Source organism: Pyxicephalus adspersus, chromosome 2, assembly GCF_032062135.1.
Source record: "Pyxicephalus adspersus chromosome 2, UCB_Pads_2.0, whole genome shotgun sequence".
In the NCBI taxonomy this organism is placed as follows: domain Eukaryota; kingdom Metazoa; phylum Chordata; class Amphibia; order Anura; family Pyxicephalidae; genus Pyxicephalus; species Pyxicephalus adspersus.
The window spans coordinates 123,191,073-123,213,462 of record NC_092859.1 but is presented as its reverse complement, the minus strand read 5'-3'; the positions used below and the strand labels follow the sequence as shown (position 1 = coordinate 123,213,462).

The 22,390-nt window shown below is 39.0% G+C and overlaps 1 protein-coding gene across 1 annotated transcript in view; it reads right to left on the bottom strand.

The window, feature by feature from the left end:
* The window catches only part of MTMR10 (myotubularin related protein 10), a 52,669-nt gene extending 31,575 nt beyond the window's left edge, over positions 1 to 21,094 (bottom strand). The window contains exons 1-2 of the mRNA XM_072402286.1: positions 20,795 to 21,094; positions 20,006 to 20,066 (exon numbers count right to left, since the gene is read on the bottom strand). Of these exons, the coding sequence (XP_072258387.1) occupies positions 20,006 to 20,066; positions 20,795 to 20,851 (118 nt within the window). The 5' untranslated portion in view covers positions 20,852 to 21,094. The remainder of the gene's footprint in view (positions 1 to 20,005; positions 20,067 to 20,794) is intronic.
* Positions 21,095 to 22,390: the final 1,296 nt, after the last annotated feature.

Genomic DNA, 22,390 nt, shown 5'->3' with positions numbered 1-22,390 from the left:
ACTCTGACCTAAGTATCAAACCATTACAATTGGCTTTTGTCCAGGTCAATCACATTTTTACACTTGCCTGGTTTTCCTGAACTAATCTGTTCAGTTGCATCCCACCTTTGTCAGATTCTTTTTTAGTTATGTAATCAATATATTTTTTTTTACTCCACCTTTTAGAAGTTTTAATGTTTTGGCTGTGTGTATGTAGGGGCCTTTTTTGGCAGCGCACACACATCAAAATCAGGAGCAATATCTAAAAATGTAAAATAAAAAAAATAACTGTGGATTCTTCCAGAAATTCTTTGCATCTTGGAAGCAGAATGGCTGACACATGCATGAATTCTTAGTCATCCTTACAAGATTGTGCCAGCAACATTCCACTTTATGAAAGGTCTATGAACACACAATTCATTGTCTGACCTTGGCAGAATGTACAGGATCTGAGAATAAAAAATAAATGATTAATTCATATACAGGAGAATAGGTTCAGCAAGTTACATCTTCCTGCAAATTTAGTATATGGAAACTGCATGACGTATCATCATAACAAATCACAAACAATACGTTGCAATCACTAGAAGGTTCTTCAAAGTTTTGCCAAGGATTGTCCCTTTGCTTCGTTGTCTACCACCTCAAAGGAAAAATAAATCAAGAAAACTAGCATAGTTTTATGATTGTAGCGGCTGTGACTCATCTTCCATTGCAAAAGAAACCACGGGCCTCATTAGTATGGAATTAAAGCATCCTTATAATTTTGTATGTTTCTAGGCAACAGTGACAACTCAGAAAACTAAGAAGGTGGGCTGAATATGAATAAGGAAATGTTTCACTAGATGACAAAAGTTATGATTATGTTCTCGCTTTCTACTACTCATGGCTTTATATACCAGAACTAATCACCATGGTGGAAAAACTCAAAACTTTCAGTAATATGTTTATAACAATAAAGCAAAAAGGGCACTCAAACATTTTGGCATTGAAGGATTTTCAACATCATTCAACATTACCATGAAGTTTCACTACTTTAACAATTTCAACCATTTTTTTTAAATTTGGTGAAGGGGTATTCTGTATATGAACCACCCTGGAACAATTGCTAAAGAAATGTATAACTATTGAAGGGTTTATTCAATTTTTATCTTTTAATCTACAGTTGTGTTTTTTAATGTATGTGGATTAATAACGTTTTGAATATTTGTTAATCATTTTTTTGTCTCCTATATGAATAATATACATGATAACTGTTCCTAAACTACTAAAAATTGGAACATTTGTATGTGGATAGTCTTTCAGTAATATGTTCTAACATCACAATAGTTGTTATTCTATTAATAATTTTTATATGTTGCATAATACAGATTAACAGATGTGGTGCAAATCAATAGAAGAAAAAAAAAAAAGGTCCATCTGTAATGAGAAATATAGGTGGGTTGCCAATGTTAAGATTCTAGAAATACTAGTTTAAATCTTTTATCCGTATACTGTGGCACAGTAACAGTGCAACAACCTTCATAAAAAAAAAAAAAAAAAAAGGGTGCAGCACTGCCCTCGTTATTCTTAACCGCCTAGGCAATCAAGAATGAATAGCAGCACAGAGCTTACCGAGACACCTAGGACACGCATACCAGGAGGCTCCTGGCTGTTCCTTCTGCGCATGCTCGAGCATTTAAGGCATGCGCAGAATGAGCCCTTTCATCAATAGGGAAAAAAGTGCGCAGAGCGAGTTTGGGTGACATAGGAAGAAGAATGCGTAAAAAAAAAAAAGGAGAAGATGACAACACCTTCCTCTGTGCCGGGCCAAAGACAGACACCAGAACAACGCGGGACCCATTGGAAGAAACTTCCGGATGGATAGACTGTTCTGCAGGATAGAAGGCAAGTGCGATTTTATTGTTTTGTGTTAGTTTCGGGTTTACTTCCGCTTTACTTGGAGCAACAAATCAGAAACTGTTGGATATAATTTATGGTCCAGAACAATTCCGCAATGGGTATACGCAAGCTGAATTTGTACGCATTTGTTGGACACTGCTTTGTACTACAACAAAGACAACATCACCAATGTTCATTGTAACCAACTATCAAAGTAAAAGTCTAACCCCCCAAGAAGAAAACTTCAATGACTCACCTGCTGTTATCACTTTACAGTAATATTACGTGCATATATATTTTAAAAACACACTGATAATATTTCATTACAAATAAAGCTAGCCAAAATACAAATCCCTGGGAGCTAAATCAGCAAATATATATATTTTTTGAAGTTCGTACTTCGGCAGTTCCCTGGAGATTCCCTACAATATCAATAAATTTACCGAGCCTTGGTACAAAGATTTGTTGATTCTCATACTGAGCTTACACTGTTAAAGAATAACAGAAAACTATATTGCCAAATGTTTTTGTACACCTATTACCCCCATTTCAAAACATGTTTGTCTGCAGTTACAACAATCTAAGCTATTCTGTTAAGATACGAGAATGGATCAACTGGACAACTGGATAAGAGAATGAAAACAATCCAGGTTGGGTTAACAAATCCAACCTGATTTGGAAATTCAATATCAAAATTCAGATTTTTTTTAAAAGTTTAACTTCATCATTTTTGGTGAAAACCATTATTTACAGCTTCCTGACAATTTTAGGAACCTTTGAAAGCATGGGGGGCATCCGCATCCATGTTTTCCATAAGAAAAATATAAGATATAATAATATACAGATATAAAAATATATTAATATAAGAAAAGGGGTGAATGGTATAGCAACAAAAGGGAAAATTACTGTTATTTCACTTGTTTTAACAGTCACGTTAATGAAGATATTTTTTTCACAAACCCATGTTAACCAAAATCACTCTGATTTGGGAATGAGATTCTGGAGTGTCTAAGATTTTGCGACCGTTCCTCCAGGAAAACATTTGATATGAGGTACAGATGTTGGGTCAAGCAGATCTTTCTAACTATTTACATTCATCCCAAAAGTACACAGTGAGGCTGAGGTAAGGGCTCTGTGAAACCAAGTACCTCTACACCAAACTTACATTATATTGCCCTGGCTTTGTGCAGAAGGTTAACTGTCCACAAACTTTTGGCCATATGGTGTATCACAAGATCCCAACTTTAATCAACTATCAATGTAAAGCACAGAAAAAAACAAGATGAAAAAGTGGTCAAAACCAGAATGTTTTTTAGGGGACCCAGTCTACAAGGCATCCAGAGGGACATGGAAGTGGAGAAATCTCTCCAACCAAGCCTCCAGCAGCAATTCTATCTTTCAACCTCAACAAAGCTTCTCAAATGTCTTGCCATGTTTGTTTCCAAATGACCACATTTGGTTAGAGCTGTATAAAGAAAAAAAAAAAAAAAGCACGAGCTGAAGCCATCCGTAAAATATTTTTAAGTTACCCCAATCATGAGCTCAGCAGATTTACATTGACAAGATTTATCAACCACAATGTTTTTCTCCCTCAAACTTATAAATTCAAATGCTTCATGCAATACACGATTCTCTGGATTTAGATTACCAGACAAACCGCACAGCTGCGCTGAGCACTGTAGTAAACAAACACTTGGACTACTATGTGTACTTTTCTTGATCTGAAGTATTTGTAGAATAAGGCTGGACAGCCTCCCAATCCAGCTCTGCTCAGAGTTAGATGTCTGCCATCACATTGTACAGATAAAAGAAAGAAAAACACAAAAAAACAATGTTGTCGTTCTCTTTCACCTCCAGTAAAAAAAACAAAAAACAGCCCAAACAGTTATATGAGACTGATAATAATACCAGTCTGTACAAACACAAAGGAATTTTTCCTTGCACATGCCTATCAAGAAAAGTGACAGCTGAAAAAACATCTTGGTACAACACAAGAATGCCAGCAGAATGCAAAATAAAAGCAGGATTATGGTTTGTGTTTGGGAAGTGGCCATAGTACAATGATAACATTCTTTCATAGTAATAGTTCTCGAACACTGAATATGTGACTATACAACAACTAAGGAATAGCAAGCCATAAGTTTGTGTATATTCCACTGCTGATCAGTAAAAGTATTAAATGTTGTATAGGTGACACCTTACTGCTGACCACCTTCTTCATATACTATCTCAGTGTTCTCCCTAGCCCCCTTTAGCTGGGTGCACCACCTGGCACTTTTCAGTAACCACCGTCTGTTTTTGGGTGGTTACTGGGTCACAATACAGGGGCTGCCACCCACCTACAATTTCTTCCCACTAAGCTTAAAAAAGGCCTGGGTTTAACACTGCTATCAGCCTGACTGAAGCCTCAATACAGTTTTGAGTCACAAACTTGTAACAGGCATTAGGAGAATTTGGAATTCTTGTGTGAATGTGAATATTTTTCAACCACCTATTGCAGGTTATACCAGACTAATTCTGCTTTCAGACATGGGTGGACATACCTCGAAGTGAACAGCAAACAAAGTAATAAATCTGCCTAAATGTTGTCCTGTACTTTACCTTTGTAACATTATCCAATCAAGTGTTTGTGGCCAGGGGCAAAATTGAAGTACAGTTATGTTTAATATATGAAGTCAGTACTGAATGATCGGTAACTAATGAATACTAATTATAGATTTCAGGTGGTTACTAAAAGGTACATAGCAAGCAAGCACCTTCTGACTGGGTATTGTTACACCACCAGGCAATAGGAACGCACCTACAGTGTATCTTTGTAAAGCTTTGTACGGATATCAGATGGATGTCTAATAACTGTCACTGGAAACAAACCTTTGTGATAATTTCCAATTAGAGACCAATGAATGAGTGCTATATAAGCATTTTATTTAACGAAGAGTACAAGCAGGCAGCATCTCGCTGTGCTCTCCTTCATACAAGGATACAGCAGTCGTTTCCAGTTGGCCGTTCGTCAATCCACCGGGGCAGGGGCTTGTTGAACAATTTGGATTTTTGTCAACGATGAGCACAACCGTTTGTCTCGGGTGTAAGTCATCTGATTTCCTAAAGCCAACGTACATATTAGTCATAGATAATACCCAATCTCCTACCATTAAAATGCCCTCACTAGACTGAATAGGTGCATATCCCCCCCCAAGTACCATAATAATGACCAAACCATTCACTGTTCAAGTGAATGTGCACCCCCTCCCCCATCCCTAGTTACCATTTACGTGTCTGAGCACCCCCCATCTCTAGTTACCATTTATGTGCATGAGCACCCCCCTTCATCTCTAGTTACATTGACGTGAATGGACCCCTCTCCTTATCTCTAGTTACCGCTCATGTGCATGCGCCCCCCATCTCAGTTAGTAAAGAATTTTAAAAAACAGCACTTTCAGGGATCTAATTCACCAAACAAACTCTTAATAAATATGCTCCTAATTATTTTTACAGTTAAATAACTGGATTGGTGTGAATATTTTTTTTTCTGACTGGAGTTCAGCTCTAAGAACCTCACTAACCAGTGTTTACTTCTGAGGGAAGTGCCTTCTTCAGAGTTGAAGTTTTTAAAGCCACTATGTTTTTACTGGAAAGAGATAATTGACTTACAGGTTTATTTTTATTTAGTTACATGCTAAGCTGGGAGCAGAGCAAACACTCACAGCCCAGGCTGCAACCACAGCTCCGCACCCTCCTACTGAAATACGAAGAATTTAGGAATAAATTAGGACATTTCAAGCAAAGGCTGAGCTCTGCGTAGAAACCAGCCAAGTCTTGTCTGTCCACAAGTTAGATTTTTTTTTGTACTCATTTTTTTCAACACCATCCACAGACACATTTTTGTCTTCGAGCCAGTTCAGCACACGGCCTGTGTAAAATATAATATTTGACAGATTTGTGATTTCTGTGCATTAAACTGAACTGACTTTGACATTGCGTGACAGCAGATCTTAAGGGTATGTTTGTTAATTTCACACCTACGGCAGGCTATTATAGAGTAGGGTATAATGTTTCTCAGCAGGTCGGAGTATCTGCTTCTGCACATAATGCTACTGGATTCCAAATATATAACATATCAGCATGTATATGTCAAGGTGGAGGTCAAACAGTGTAGCAATGGACCTGTATGAGTGTCACAGTACAGGCAATTACATGAAAATAGTCTAGGGGACATACTGATACGGACATTTGTTGCAGCTTGACCAGCAAATTACTGCCATATTGGGTACATTTGCCATGTCAAGAACCATTACAAATATTCACCAACATATGTTCTTTACTGGGAAATTGTATGTTAATGAATCTTTCAAGCTATGAAAATCTCCCATACACTGTAGTCTGTCAGACCGAGGCAGGAAATAAGGCTTCGTTCACTATAAGAAAGTTGGTTGATGAATCTTATACAACAATACAGCCACATAGCAACCTTGATCCTATTCATTAAACTGAATAGGACAGAACCCAAAAAAACAGACAAGTCTATGTCTGATGGCCTTGTGAATTACACACGGTGTGAAGTGCAGCTAACAAACCTACATAGCAAGAACAACTCCGAACAGAATTTTAGGGAAAAAAATGCAATCATTCTCAAGATTCACTGTCTCTAAAGCTCTAACGTACAGGACTAGTATGAGAAACTTGGAGGTGGACACACAAGGCTTGTAGGTAAGTAATGCAAAGGCAAGAAGGCAGAAAGTGTTAATTACATGCCCATAGCGGCCCATACACTAGTAATAGAAGATGAAATGCACCACTACAGTGCCCTGGTGGACATGCCAGCATCTGGATCAGTTATGTGCAACCTACCTGCCCCCTTGCCACCCCCTACTAATAAACAAGTCCTGTGACCAATGGGTTATACTGAAGATATTTTAAAATGTTATTCAATTTAAATATATTCCTGAAAATGCACAAATATTAATAAAAAGCACTGCAGATAACTAAAGAATGAGGGGGCAAAGAAGGACAGTCACTTGTACAAGGAGGAAGAAAGCTGTGGAAAGTCTTTATTTTAGCAAGTACAAAGGCAGAAGTGATTTGTACAATACTTAAATGATAATCAAGATTTAAGTAAAAATATATGAAAAGAATAATTTTTTATATTGCATAGTCTACTTTCAGAGAGTCTTGTTGTTGTACTCCTCACAAAAAGTTACAATGGTAACCAATGTATCAAAGTTTTTTTTTTCTGTACCGCTTAAGCTGCGTACACACTTGCAATTTTTGTCGTTGGAAAGTGTCTTTCACGATCCTTTCCAACGACAAAGGACTGCACGATGCATGAACGGTGCTGTACATACAGCACCGTTCTTGCTCTATGGAGAGGGGAGGGGGGGAGCGACGGAGCGGCACCCTGCTGCGCGCTCTCCCCCTTCCCTTGCATTAGAATCGGTCATCGTCCGTGGATCCGCCAGGACGGTCGTTCGGACGATGAACGACACCGACTGTACACACGGCAGATTTTCGCCCGATATCTGGCCGATGCCGATTATCGGGCGATAAAAATCTGACGTGTGTACGGGCCTTTACAGACAAATCCTCATTTCCTTTTTTTATGCTCACACAATGGGAAACTAAATGTTTGAGCAACAGACTGGCAGCCCGACAGATCCACCCACAAGCACTATCCTTGATTTTTTTGCTTGGTCTATGTTAGGAAAAAATTCAATATGTGAAATTGAAAGTTCATGCTAAGCAGTTGATGTTCTGTTACTGTGGAAAATGCCTTCAAAAGTTAAACTTCACTACTCCCAGCATTTGTGACACATTCAACATAAAATCCTTACAAAATAATACCACCTTAATAATCATATTTTGCTGGGGCCAATGGATTTAGCCCACAAGGCCATAAGGAACTTTTTGTGCTTAGGTCCACTGTCAGTTCTCTGGGAGTCACTTACTTAAAACAATTACACATCAGGAATTCAGGAACCTATTAATTCATGAAGGAGAATGACACCTTTATAAGGTAGTCAGCAAAGTAAAAATCTATGTATTTCCCTCTGAACCCATTCCTTTAAATGCATATCTATCTATGAAAATCATCCAGCTGTTTCACATTTTTTGGTTTAACATACATTTAATTGACCATTAAAAAAAAAATAAACATCAATTAAAAAGAAATATCATTGTACAGTGCTGCGTAATATGTTGGAGCTATATAAATCCTGTTTATTAATAATAATAAAAAAATAAATTGTGTTTGCAACCAATGTATATTATGGAAAAGTCCCTCTAGCCTCTTCTTGCCTTACTTTACACAGGGAATTATGGGTTAAGATTTTTGGACCAACTGCAAACCCACTAATAAATCTTTTCCACTTAAAGACAATTAATCAAGAGGAATTAGTAGCTATCAGAGATGAATGCCTACAGCATGCCAAAGTTAGCATTTACAACCTACTCTCTGTGTAAACCGAATACCTGGCAAATGCACAGCTAAAGACATCCACAATAACTGTACTTTCTTGTAACAGGACTAAATCGGATCATTGGGCTAATATTTATAACATAATTATGTCCAACTATTTTGCAAAACGCCATACACAATTTAGTGGCATTAAACTTATTTCTTATAATAACCTTGTGGTTTGCCTATATTATTACAATCTGTAGGTGCTCATGCATATCATAAAACTAAGAAAATAAAAAGAAAAAAAAAAGAAAAACCGGACAACCAATGACATCTCTTTATATGTATACCTTAGCTTCCAGAGCTTGCTATTTAAAGGTAAATTGTGTGCTGTAGCCAATGAATCTATTTGAATCTTTAATGTTTCCAGATGACACATAAACCTATTAAGAATATTTTAATTCTCAATACAAAAAACACTTTTTTCTTTTGTGTCGAGTTAGGGAGACTTTCCTCACTTATTTGCCAAAAAACAACATTAGGCAAAAAAGCAAACTCTCCAAAAAAAAAACACACACTTCCTTTCGACTAAAAAGATGTTTGAAAGATTCCACCTTCCAGCCAAAACTTTCAAAAAGAAAGCATCATTTACTTCACTGGGCCTGAATGGGCAATCAGTTTTGCTTTAAAAACTCTTAGGGCTCCATTTATAAAACAGGGATTTAATCATTCCCTCAAGGAAATCTTCCAGATCCATATGTTTCAATGGCAGTAATTGATTCCCACCAGTAAATGTTTGAGGCAATGTCAGATTTCCTTGTTTTATAAATGAAGCCCTTAAAGCAGGACTATCCTTAAAATAAGAAAAAAAATAGAAATCACACTTACCTTTACTTTCACAGAGCCCTCTATCCCTCTAGAAATGTCCTCAATTTGGTCCTGATCCTAGAATGCTCATTCATCCCAGCGCAGAGGAAGCATCGGGCACCACCATCTACTTCTGGCTATGTCACCCAATCTTACACTGTGCAGCCTCAGATCAGGTGAGGTATCAATGCTGCGTATGCGTGAGATCAGAACTTTTTTGCCTATTGCAGGAAACAGCCCTTACATGCTGTGATGTATGTATCCCAGGAGGCTCTGTGCTTCCATTCAGTCTTTATAGCGGTAAAAACAGAAGACGAGGAGCTTCTGCCCATTTATTTTTTAAAAAGTCAAAAAAATAATAAATTTTACTTTATTTAAAGAAGTGTTATCTACCCTTTTATGTAAAGCAAAAATGTTGGTTAATAGGTCCGCTTTAAGGTTGAGCTTCAATGTGATTGATTCACATTTCCTTTGCATGTCATGCCATATTATCCTCATAAAGGATCCTCATTTGTCTAGGCAACTTTATATATATGAAAAGTGAGAAAAGTATTGAACTTTGAAGTTGATTCAAACATTGAACAAAATATTAGATTTATAAAGTTTTTCTTTTTAAAAAATGACATCAATAAAAAATACGGTAAAACATTAATAAGTTTTACATACATTTTCTTTAAAGTATTATAACATCATAGACACAAAATGGTGCTACAGGAAATCACATTACCTGTTATTAGCAGATCTTTTACAAGCAATATGCATTCCGTTTATCTGACATAAACACCTAGAAGCAGATGCCAAAAACTTGCACTTCTTCAGGATCATACTGAAATCCATAAAGCACCGTGTGCATCTGCAGCTGCCACATAAAAATGGTTCCAATAAAATTTAGGATGAACAAGGCTTTCAAAGTGAAGAAGAAAGTATCGAAGACTCTCAGCACAAAGGCTTCTTTCTTTTACAAATGTTCCATTTTATAGAACAGCAGTAATGAGGGCACGGTCTAGTATTCCCGCTGAACCCCGACACACATGCCACATTTGCAGACCAATTTGGGCCGGCAGGCTGCATGTGACACACATAACTAACCTTAAACTATGTACACATGCTAGATTTATGTCGCCCGAGCAAATGGTTATGAAAATTTAGCATGTATAAAGTTGTCCCCAAACTATGTTCATCAATCTGTCCTGGCAGATCAATGAACAAGCGAGCAGAGACTACTACTGTTCTTTCCTATAAAGGAGAAAGCAGCAGGGTGCCACTCACTCATCTTACCTCTGCTTTATCTATAGAACAGAAGGGTGCCGAGTACCCAGCGCTCATTCATTCTCCTGTCAATAATCCTGCAAATGATCTTTTGTGAATCTGATGTCTGTACAGAGCTTTATAGAGTAGAGCTGCTAGGTTTGTGTTCATTTTCTTCTGGTTACTTTTTTCTGTGTTGTTCCCCACAGTTTTACTTGCTTCTTGCTTATGTAAAAAGCGAATGGAACAGAAATCAATAGCTAAAGTTAAAGTACACAAAATAAAACAAAAAGTGAGAATTTGGTCAGTTAAACGGAGTCTTTACAAATATCCAAACCAAAAAACCTTTGTACTCCCCATTTTGGATACAGAAAGGTTAAAAACCTCAACAGGTAATTTTTTTACCACAGTGCAGTGCTATACCTTTGCTTGTGCCCTTATATTTGTGAGATATTTGTGAGAAATTTGCTGACTGCAGATTCCAGACTGTACTTTGCATATTATTATTGCTCTTTACACCACAATATTAAACTAGTCAGGAAAAAAAGAAATACATGCCAGTGCCAAAAATGTTAGTTGCTGTGGCTGCTTCACTTTTGGCCTAAGTCCAGACCTAAAATAAATATTAATTGCCTCTGGCAGATACCATCTGGCTTTTAAACACCTAAAATGAGATTGACTTTAGGGGGAAAAAAATGGAGACAGTAAAAAGGTAAATATGGGCACTCCCTAATACAAATGATTACTTCAGGATCACTACATAAAACTTGGAATATCCAAGTGAACATCACCGTGAAACATTTACAGGTCCGTATATATAAAATTGTTCACGTTTATATGGCATTTATATTATAAGGTCACTCATAACTACAGATATTTTTACACACAGATCCATGGAGATGGAACAGAAACATGACATCATCTCATCATTATCCATTCCAAGCACATCATTCTATAGCCATCTCCCAGAGTGCACGGAGCAAAAGGCTAAATCAATGTCCATTCAGCATTTGTGCATTCTTCTTTAGTAGCAGCATAGCGACTGCACGTTGCCAAGTAATTCAGCATTACAAGAAATGACGAAGCTATAGTTAAACACTGCTGATCTTTCAACAGCAAGGGGGTAAAAATTGAGAGAGGAAAAAGTCTTCCATGAGCAAACTACATACAGATCTAATAATGTGCATCAAGTAGAAGCAGAGTGGGAAGCATGTGTATACATCAGAATAAACTGCCATAGAATAATACATGTCAGTTTCTGAAGCTGGAAGGGCTCAACATATGCAAATCAGTCAGACAGCCCTTGTCGGCTCTGCTTTACATCATCTTGGCACTTGGCAGGCACTTCTTTCTCCTACCAAATGCCCCATTTGTTGGGAGGGGGCGCAGTATGGTGGGCCTGGACTGTACAAAAACCCTATGGCTGCCTAATAAATTCTATACCCCTTCTAGTGGCTGCAGTCTATTCCTTTATTGGAAAAGTCTGATTTCAAAGGTATTTAAAGACCAGAACCACATTGTGGTGAAGTAGGATACTTAGAAATATTCACATTTAGCACTAACCTTGAAGAGGAGTACCAAGTGTTTGAGAGCAAGTGTCAGAATCTGGGTTTTTATGGCTTGCCCCACCAAGGTGTCCTTCACCACTAATCTGGGTTTCCTTAGGCTCTGCCCTGCATGTGAGGTTGGTCAGCTAATCTAAGAAACTAAGTATATGTGTTTTTGATACGCGAATATTATCCATTTCTGTAACTGGCTTACTATATAGCATGTTGATTGTTAAACATGGAATATATATCCCTCCGTACTTTCTTACTCCCTGAAGAAGCAGACTACATGCAAAACACAATGAAAAATATTCATTGCAAGTATTCATACATGCCTTCAGTAAAGAGCTTTGTTGTTTTGGGTACTGAATGAAACCATAAATTATTTAACTTTTTGAGGGATAAGTTATCATTTTAATTTATTTTTGTCATGGTAGTAAAAGTTTTTATTGTATACAGTCAAAGTTGTTTCTGTTTCTACAAATATTTCTGTATATATATTTGTATGGTAAAATCCTAAAATAAGGGTTGAATATTTTTGTTTCTTTGTTTTATTTCACGTAAGATAAAAGGATTCCTAGAGCACTGTGTTTTACTTACAAAATTGAAAATGAAGAAATTGAAAAAAAAGAAATCTCTCTTTCAGCTTGTTCCAACTCATGAATCCTCGACAAACAATCTAATTATTATAATTATTATTATTAAACAGTATTTATATAGCCCCAACATAATATGCAGCACTGTACAATTAAATAGGGTTGCAAATGAGAGATACAGGAGGAGGAAAGAACCCTGCCCAGGGGAGCTTAGGGGAAGGAGCTGGGTGGTGGGGGGCTGGGGGAAGTAACACACAATAGGAGGGGAAATATGGAATAGTGGTAAGTAGTGAGTGTTTCGGAGACAGAAGAAGATGGTAGGGAAGTTAAAAAAGGTATTAGGTGCTCTTTTAAATGAGCAGAAAGTAGGAGCAAGCCGAATGGGATGAGGAAGACCTTTCCAGAGAGTCGGAGCAGCTCTAGAGAAGTCTTGGAGCCGTGCGTGTGATGAGGTTATGAGTGAGGAAGTCATTAGTAGGTCATTGAAGGAGCAGAGAGAGTGGCTGGGGGAGTATTTTTCTATCAGGTCAGAAAGGTAACTGAGACAAGAACTGTGCAGGGATTTGAAGGCAAAGCTCAAGAGCTTGAATTTGATTCTAAAGTGAAATGGAAGCCAATGAAGAGAACTACAAAGATAAGCAGCGGAAGAGGAGTGGTGGGAAGGATGGATGAGTCTGGCTGCAGCATTCATAATAGATTGTATTGGAGAGAGTCAGGTTAGTGGAATACCAGAGAGGAGGAGGTTACAGTAGTCCAGACGAGAAATGATAAGAGCATGTACAAGGAGTTTGGTGGTCTGTGGGGACAGGTAGAGGGGTATTTTGGAGATGTTGCATAGGTGAAAGAGACAGGACCTGGAAATGTTCTAAATATGGGGGGTAAAGGAGAGAGCAGAATCAAAGGTGACGCCAAGACAACGTGCTTGAGGGGAGGGCTGAATAACAGTGGTATTAACAGGAATGTGTCGCGTGTCAAGGATAATTCATTTATCTGACTAGTTGTGAAACGTGTTGCATACAGAGCTCAATACCATAAGCTGGAGTTTAAACTAAGAAGCCTGCAAGAGAAATAAAAAACCTCCAGCTCCTGGCTGGAAGACTATATAAAAATGGTGTTAAAAAAAGTACAAAGAAAACAATACAATGCATTACAAAGAATATTAAGTCAAACCTCTATTATCCTGCACCATGTCACAATGCTGTTCCATTCACCAAGTATTGGTATTCAGCAGGGGAGTAAGGCAAATGTGAACATGTGCTGGGAAACCAGACCTTAAAGCAAACTTATCACCTGTTTGTTCTTATGAACAATATATTACCTTACATTTAGGCTGCTGGTAAATATAAATATATGAACCTAAAAGGACGAGCACTAGTTTGGAACAAAAAATTTTTCTTTTCAGTCCCCAATAGTGGTTACTGTGTTTTAGCTCTAAACAGAACAATTGTTACTGCATGTTTATCCTGAAACAGAAGCCTCTAGGTCACCAATGTTTGTAGTAACAAGATTTCATAAATAAATACAAAGCTGAGCCTTGCTTCCTTCTTTTTTTGAAGATGACACCCAGAAAACACAATCTTCAAGTTTCTTTAGAGGAAGAAGATAATAGAACAAAGATCTTTTCGAATTTCACTTGAGTCGGTATTTTATGGTGTTTGGTTAAACATAGGGACCAGATTTTTGCTTTGTTTTCAACCTCAAACTAGAAAGGCATCCAGAATTTTCTAGTTTTAGTTACAAACACTGATATGGTCCCTAGGTATGGTATGGATAGAACACCAATAAGGCTTAGGAGTAAAAAGGTCATTAGATAAGTGTAGGTCATGTGCAGAATCCCAATGATCCAGTGTTTGGCCCCGTATCATTAGTATTATTACACAATATTTATACAGCGCCAACATATTATGCAGCGCTTTACAAAGTCCATAGTCATATCACTCAAAGGTACTTACAATCGAATGTCCCTACCATAGTCATATGTCAATAACAAAGCCTAAAGCCAATTTGGGGGGGAAGCCAATTGACCTAACTGCATGTTTTTGGAATGTGGAAGGTAACTGGAAGACCCCGGAAACGCAGACAAACATGGGGGGAACATGCATTCTCAATGCAGATAGTACCTTGGTCAAGATTGGAACCTGGGATCTAGTGCTGCAAAGGCTCGAGTGCTAACCTCTAAGCCATTGTACGTTACATGACACCTATTTAATGCTGTATTTTATGGCACTGTTTTCAAAGTTATTTTTGACAGACAAACAGCTTTTGCAATCATTGGAAGGAAATATATTACAGCTTAAGTCCATTACTCTGCATGGACTGCAAGGTTCAGTTAAATATCCAAGTTTTCTAAAAATGACATACCTATGCTGATGTACACAGGCCTTAAAATGTGAATACTTCAGCACAATAATGAAGTACAGGCACAGTACACATTACAGTAACATGTCAGGCCATAGTTAACCAATCCAAGTTCAAGGCAATGACATTTAGGCAGAAGAAGTCTGGCCTATCCTTGTGTATACAGCTGGTAGTACAACAAACACTAGAGGATATAAAAAACTTGCACATAGGTAAATAAAACCTGTTTGCTCTATGTGGAAAGAGAAGTAAATTTACTGGATCCAGATTATGGGAATTTTTGATCGTGAAGGTTTCTTATGGCTGCAGTAGACTATTGTCTACACACACATTTTAGGGCTGTGGTTTTGATAGTGTGTTATTATTACAATAAATATATGTCTATATAAAGTGTTTCATAATCGTTTGATTTAGGAAGAAAGAAAAGACAAGCAGATCATCTATTTATACCCAGCACAGGATGTACAACTCACTGTGGTCAGCACAATGGCTAGTAGTTAGCAATTTTACAATCTTAGGATCCTAGGTTAGAATCCTGTAATGGAAAAAATTGCAGGGATTTCATATGTTTTCCTAGGGGTGTAAGGGTGTCCATTTTTATTTCATAACGCAGAAGAAAACATAGCAGGAAGCTTGGCTGGTGTCCGCAAACTAGTACCAATCTATAAATGTGCGGATGAGATGGGAACATATTATACATTGTATGAGAGCTGGCACATACATACATAAATGGCTTTATGAACTCTATAATACACTGTATCTTTTTCCAGAGCTCTGAGGAATTAAAAAACACTCTTTACAGCACTCTGTTCTGTTACCAGGAGAGGGAACCTAATTAAATCCTGTCCTAGGAATAACACCAGCAGACCTCTCCACCACATAAACATATGTGGAGCCACATGCTAACTTTAAAGAACGTCTCACATATATGCATGTGTCATATGGATCTGCAGCAACAAAACAGCTCAGACAGAGGATTGTATTCCCCTTACAAGTACAATGATACTTACTAAAACTATGTAGAGCAATTCAGACCCTTTCACGCGTGTATGCAAAACCTAGCTCTGAAAAAAGGATTTTTCTGGTGGTTTTGGTTGGAGGCGGGGGGCACAAAAATATTGAACTAACCATTATGAAAAATATACAACACAGAGCCCAACAATTATGAATCGGAGCAATGATGAATGCCACTGAAGCCCCCATGCGTACATCAAGTAACAATGGACACTTGCATGACACTCCACACTTTTATAGCTGTGTGTAAATAACCAAATCAGGATACAAAACAGGCAATTTCAAGCAGCTTTCAGCCCCCATAAAATAATTGAACAATGCTCCTCACATCTGCGTATACACAAGACCAGGAACGTAAACGTAAACGTATTTACAAGACCAGGAAAACCAGCTTTGTTCACTTCTCAACTATCCTTTTTGATGAAAGTTACATCCTGTGCTGCCATATTGGTTTTGGGTTCCAGCTGTAAATTCTTGGTCGGTTCCTTGCTGATGAGCCACATGAGCTGCTTGTGTGTAGATAGTTCTATTAACCCTGGAGAATCTAAACCACACATTACAGGAGGCTTGACATCAATCTTTCAGTAGACTCAGTGACTCCTCAGCAAAGAGCTATGTTAGTTTTGTTTATGGAATCAATTTTTTTTTTTTTACAGGGAGGAAGCAGGTGAGCAATATGGAATTTTCAGATGATAGGTTTAGAAAATAAAGAATTAAAGGGTGTTTTTTGATATAAGAAAACAGGTAACCCCACATTCACAGCTACAAACCTCAGTTTTCGTCCCAGCCCCTTTTAGCTGGCCGCACCACCCGCCACTTTTCACTAACCACCCGGCTGTTTTTGGGTGGTTACTGAAGAGTTGGGTTATAATACAGGGGCCACCACCCGCCTACAATTTCTTCCCACCCAGCTTAAAAATATTTCCTGGGTCGAACACTACAATCTATTGTCCCAGTACAGTGACTGGTGGGTTCCACTGTCAACAGCAGCATAGTTGTGTACAATGTAGTTTAGTTTTCCAACTTGGACTTACTCCATGTGTGATGAAATGGACACAGCGAGGCAAGTCCGTGCCATGGTTTAATGAGTGATAACACTCCAGCTTGCTGTAATGAGTCTGGGTGGGTATTGTTTACTGTAATCCTATAAAAAAGGGGCCAATGCAATCTGGTGATGGATACCCTGATGATGTAACGTAGAAAAGTAACAATATATGGGAAAATGACATTCCTAACATCAGAGGGGTTTTCATTCTACTGAACTGATGAGTCATTCCACATGTATTCAGCCAAAAATCAATGTCTGCAGCTAGCTAGCTGTAAATGAAATTGGTATACATTTTTTTAAAGGAACAAAATAACATAAAAGAAGAAGGGAACAAAAGGTTTCATTCCAGACTTCTCACTGGGGAGACATCCATCTGCTTCCTGTCTATGTGACAGGTGTCAAGACATAGCAAGATGTGGAAGGAAAGGTCTTAAATGAGAAATCAGTAGCCTTGCTGAATGTCTACTCTAATTCCATTCCAGATTTTGTTATGGTGTCACCAAACATCAGACAAAGCTTCCTATGCTGTTTTAGTTCAGCCAGGAAGGGAAATAGTTGGTTGTGATTCTGCAGTGCCATTAGAGACCTTTAAATATTGAAAAATCAAACTCACAATTGTAACTGTGAGCAAGTGTGCCCAATCTTTACCATGCTCCATCACCAAAACAGTATGGAGCAGTGTGTGTGATAGGGCTGTGGAGTTAGTACATAAAACCTATAAATGCAACATTTTTTAGACATGTCTCACCCACGGCTGGGCACAGATAATGTATGGAGGGGGGTAAAGAGTAGTTCATTAAAGCAGATCTAAAATCAATATTTTTACTTTACAAAGGGTAAGTAAAACAGGGCAAGTAGGGTAACTAAAATGGGTAGACAACTCTTTTAAATAAAGATCACGTTTGCGCAGAAGCGGCATTTTCCTACATGAAGGGGAAAGAGATGCTGATCTCACGCAAGTTTTTTTACCCTTTAACGGGAGGCTACGTCACCCAAACTGGCGCACCAGAAGAAGGCGGCTGAAGATGGCCGATCTAAGAAAGCGCAGTGATTCTTTTATTTTTCAGTTTGGTTCCGCATTAAGAGGTTCATTAAGAACCAACACAGTGATTGAGGTGCCCCAGCGGCTGGCTACATACTGGGAGCTGCCTGGGTACACCTGTTCCCACCACTCATCTGAGCCTTTCTCTTTTAGCAGATGAGTACTTTATGGTGACTATTATCTGTAAAACAGAACAGAACACCACAGCCCTGAACGTGACTAATGACCCAATGGTCCTCTGGGGTATAAACAAAGGTGAGCACTATCAATAGGATCCATGTCAACTAACTGACCTGATCCACCAAAAAATAAAAGATTGTTCAAGACAATTATATGGGATGTGAGGCACAGACATTTTAAACATTTTAAAGTTGCAAACCTTATGCATTTTTTTTTATTAGGTATGAAGATATTGTGGTGATATAATTAGTGTTGTTTCAGAGCACATTATTTGTGAAACTGACAAGCTTTGCTAACTTTTTTACTTCACACTTTTGAAGTTTGGCACATATGTGCGCTTTAACCCTTTGACTTCCAGGAATGTGAATGTATACACCATGGCTATGGCTTGCCTAGACAACAATGAAATGATGTGTGCTACTTGTCACAACAATTCTAAGGGTTTTAATGAGCTCATTGCTTCGATAGAAACAGACAGATTTAGGTTTTTAGCAGCAGGCTCTGGGCTTTTGTGACACAAGCAATCAGACAGCTGTAAAGCTGCTTGATCACTTCCACTCATAATATCATTGGTAATCTTCTGCATTTACAGAGCACTCAGTCTGCTAAAGTGGACCTGTCACTGAAAGAATACAGAATCTGTCATTGCTGACCTGGTTCTAAAAAAACATCAGTGAATCTGAATCAGTGACCTGGAAGGAGTATGTATCTCAGGTAATCGGCTAATTGTCACAATTTGTCGCACTGTTATCTGCATGATTATTTTAGGTGTGTGACTGCAAATACCAAATTCAAGAGATCTTTACAAAAAAATGGTATTCTTTACAATTAGTTTAGAAATGAGGCTTCCATCATCTCTCAGTGGTCAGTCTGCTTTAAGGAAAAAAGAAGAGGAGCTTTACAGGTTCCATAAAGTGAACCAGCCACTCTGACTGGTATAGCGGCTGTCATCTGTTTACATGTCCGTGGTGTCACCTATGTAAGGGATACACTGGTTTCAATGAAAAGGTCAAAGCAGAACTATAGATGTGCATGCAAAAATTGTGAGCAGGGAGGATTCTTATTGCAGAAGTGACAAGAGATGTCCCTTGTGCAATAAAACATAATTACTCTCCTGTTCCCAACCTTTTCATAGTGTGCAGGATGCTGGGATATGGACTTCTGCAGGTCATGCCAGTCTGGCTAACCAACATGGTAGAAGTTCCGACACCCAGAAGAGGACTGGATGCCTGGTGACTAGAGAGAGTACAGGTGAGTTAAAATATAAAAAATTGCAGACAGGCAGGTAAGTTTATTTTATTGCAGAAGGGATATCGCCTTTTCCCAAGTGCAATAAAGGGCGTGCCTGGTCACAATTTTTTTTTTTGATGGTTTAGTTTGATTATAAAGGCACCAAACCGAAAAGTTGCCTTTCCTGCTCTCCTTCTGGAAAAGCATGTTATCTGATTACAAGACTAAATTCAGACCATTGAGTTACTGACCCAAAACAAGGAAAAGCTAGAAACCCTGACCTGCATTCTTTTCCTGGTTTAGCAAGTCATACCCTTGAAACAAAAGAATGACAATGACAACCCAGAATTTCAGGACACAACCAGCTTTCCTTTTACGTAAAGAAAAAAAATCAATAGACTACTCCTACTATATAAACACATTCCCCGGCTGCAGTCTACCTATTTGTAATCATTCTCTGCATAGTTTGTCTTCCTGCAAAAAGAAGAATGTGATCTGTGCAGCCACAGACAGGTGGATCGGCTTCCTGGTTTCCTTGTTAAAAGTGTGGAAAAGAATCTGAGTCAAACATGAAAAAAATCAACAACAGACACAATAAACACAACCGACAAACATGCCACTTACCTGGCAGCAAGACCGGCTTCAGCTTTTTAATCTTGGTTTCTGGGCTGAGTTTATCTTCATGCTGGAAGAAACACAGATCTCATTATACTGACAGACATAAAAAGGAGCAGCCTGCATTTCTCTGCAATGTGTACAGACATGTGCAAGGCAGGCACACAGCCATCTACACAGCACACAAAGTGCATGCAAACTTCAATTAACACTTGTAGCATGAATCCACAGGCCTAGAATGGACACCCCCTATAGCATAGATACCCCCCCCCATAGCATGGACACCCCCTATAGCATAGATACCCCCTACAGCATTGGTATCCCCCATAGAATGGACACCCCCCCCCCATAGAATGGACACCCCCCATAGCATAGACACCCCCCACAGCATTGGTATCCCCCATAGAATGGACACCCCCCATAGCATAGACACCCCCCATAGAATGGACAACCCCTATAGCATAGACACCCCCCTATAGCATTGGTATCCCCCATAGAATGGACAGCCCCTATAGCATAGACACCCCCCTAAGCATTGGTATCCCCCATAGAATGGACACCCCCTATAGCATAGATACCCCCCATAGCATTGGTATCCTACATAGAATGGATACCTCCCCCCATATAACAGATACCCCCCATAGCATGGATACCCTCCATAGCATGGATACCCCCTATAACATAGATACCCCTTATATCATAGATACCCCCCATAGCATAGATACCCCCCATAGCATAGATACCCCCTGCACCCCCCATCACATAGGGTGATCCTATGCGCATGTGTACATCACCTACCTGTGGAGGCAGAAGATAGGACCTGAACGTAGGTTTAGCTTGTTTCACAGAGAACATTGTGGAGCTGCAGACAAGTGTTCCTGCTATGTGTGTGTGATCCGGGTGTTGCAGGAAGAGAAGATGTGCCCGCCGCTTCCCTCTCTGATCCCTACAAGTTTAATGATCCTCCCTGGACCTGTGCTGTCTGCCGCTCCATGGCTGGAACCTTCTAGCTTTTGTTAGAGCTCAGGCCAGACATTTCCCTCTGAGTGTCTCACTCCCACACGCACTTTGTATTTGCATTCTCACTGATTTCCTGTGAGTCTGTCCCTTTCTTTTCACAGCCTGTGCACATGTGCAGACAGCTATGGAGGGACGCCGCTGCGCATGTACTGCATCGCCATCTAGCGTCCGAGCGCTATACTGCAGGCTGAAGTCATTCGATAACTTTGCTATGGCAACCATTCAGACCTGAAATGTTGTATTTGTTTATTAAATAAGGAGTTCTGGTCCACAGAGACCTGATAGGACAATATCTGGACCTGAAAATCTGTCATTGTGAGCTCTATTTCATTCCCTGGTGGGAATTTTCCAGGTCCATGTGTTCATGTATTAAAGAGGAACTAAACTCAAAAGTCCCCCATAACAACAAAAATACACTTACCTTCAATCCTGCAGGGCAGTCTGATCTATCCGGACATCTATTCCATGGGGTCCTACGTTGTCCTGGCATCCGTCTTTAGGCCGGCGCTCCGGCCGGCGCCATCTTCTCCTCCTCGTTCCTACGTCACCCGTCCCAGGTGCGAGATCAGGTGACGTAGATGGGAAAAGAACTTGGCGATCCCACTGCGCAAAAGGAGCAGCCATGAGCCTCCCGTGATGCGCGACATAGGTATCTCGGGAGGCTCCTATTCATTCTCGATCGCCTAGGGGATCAAGAATTAGAGGGCGGTGCTGCACCCTATTTTTTTTTTTTTTAAAAAGGGTGTTGCACTTAAAACAAAAAACAAACAACAGAATTTTTACACTACATAAAAGGGTTGCCCTTTTATGTAAAGTGAAATTATTGAGTTTAAACTGATTACCACTAGGGAATGTTTGAGGGAATGTCTGATTCTCTGTTAAATAAATTAAGCACTTGGTGTTTGGTTTGTTAGATGACGAATTATGACCTTTCAAACTCCAATACAATAACCAAGAACGTTTTTAAATGAAAATGGGGCCCAAAATTCACTCCATTCCTAGCCCCCCAGTATTCTGCCAATTGGTTCCCTAGGGTATGACTCATTGTAACTCGCCAAAAGAAAAACAAATTGGCGTTGACGACCATCCTGCCTTGCAAACAGTAATAATTGGTTAGTTAAGTCAAATGTTATGACTTCTAAAACTCAGTTATGGCATCTGGGGACAGTATTAGGCAAAATTCCAAAAATATGCCAAAAACTAGGTTCCCCCCAAAGACATATGACTATGGAAGGGACATTAGATTGTGAGCCCCTTTGAGGGCTTTGTACAGAGCTGCGTAATATGTCGGCTTTATATAAATACTGTGTAATAATATTAGTAATAATAATAAAATGAAGCCCTGTTCAGGTCAGTCTTAAATGTAAAGCATTC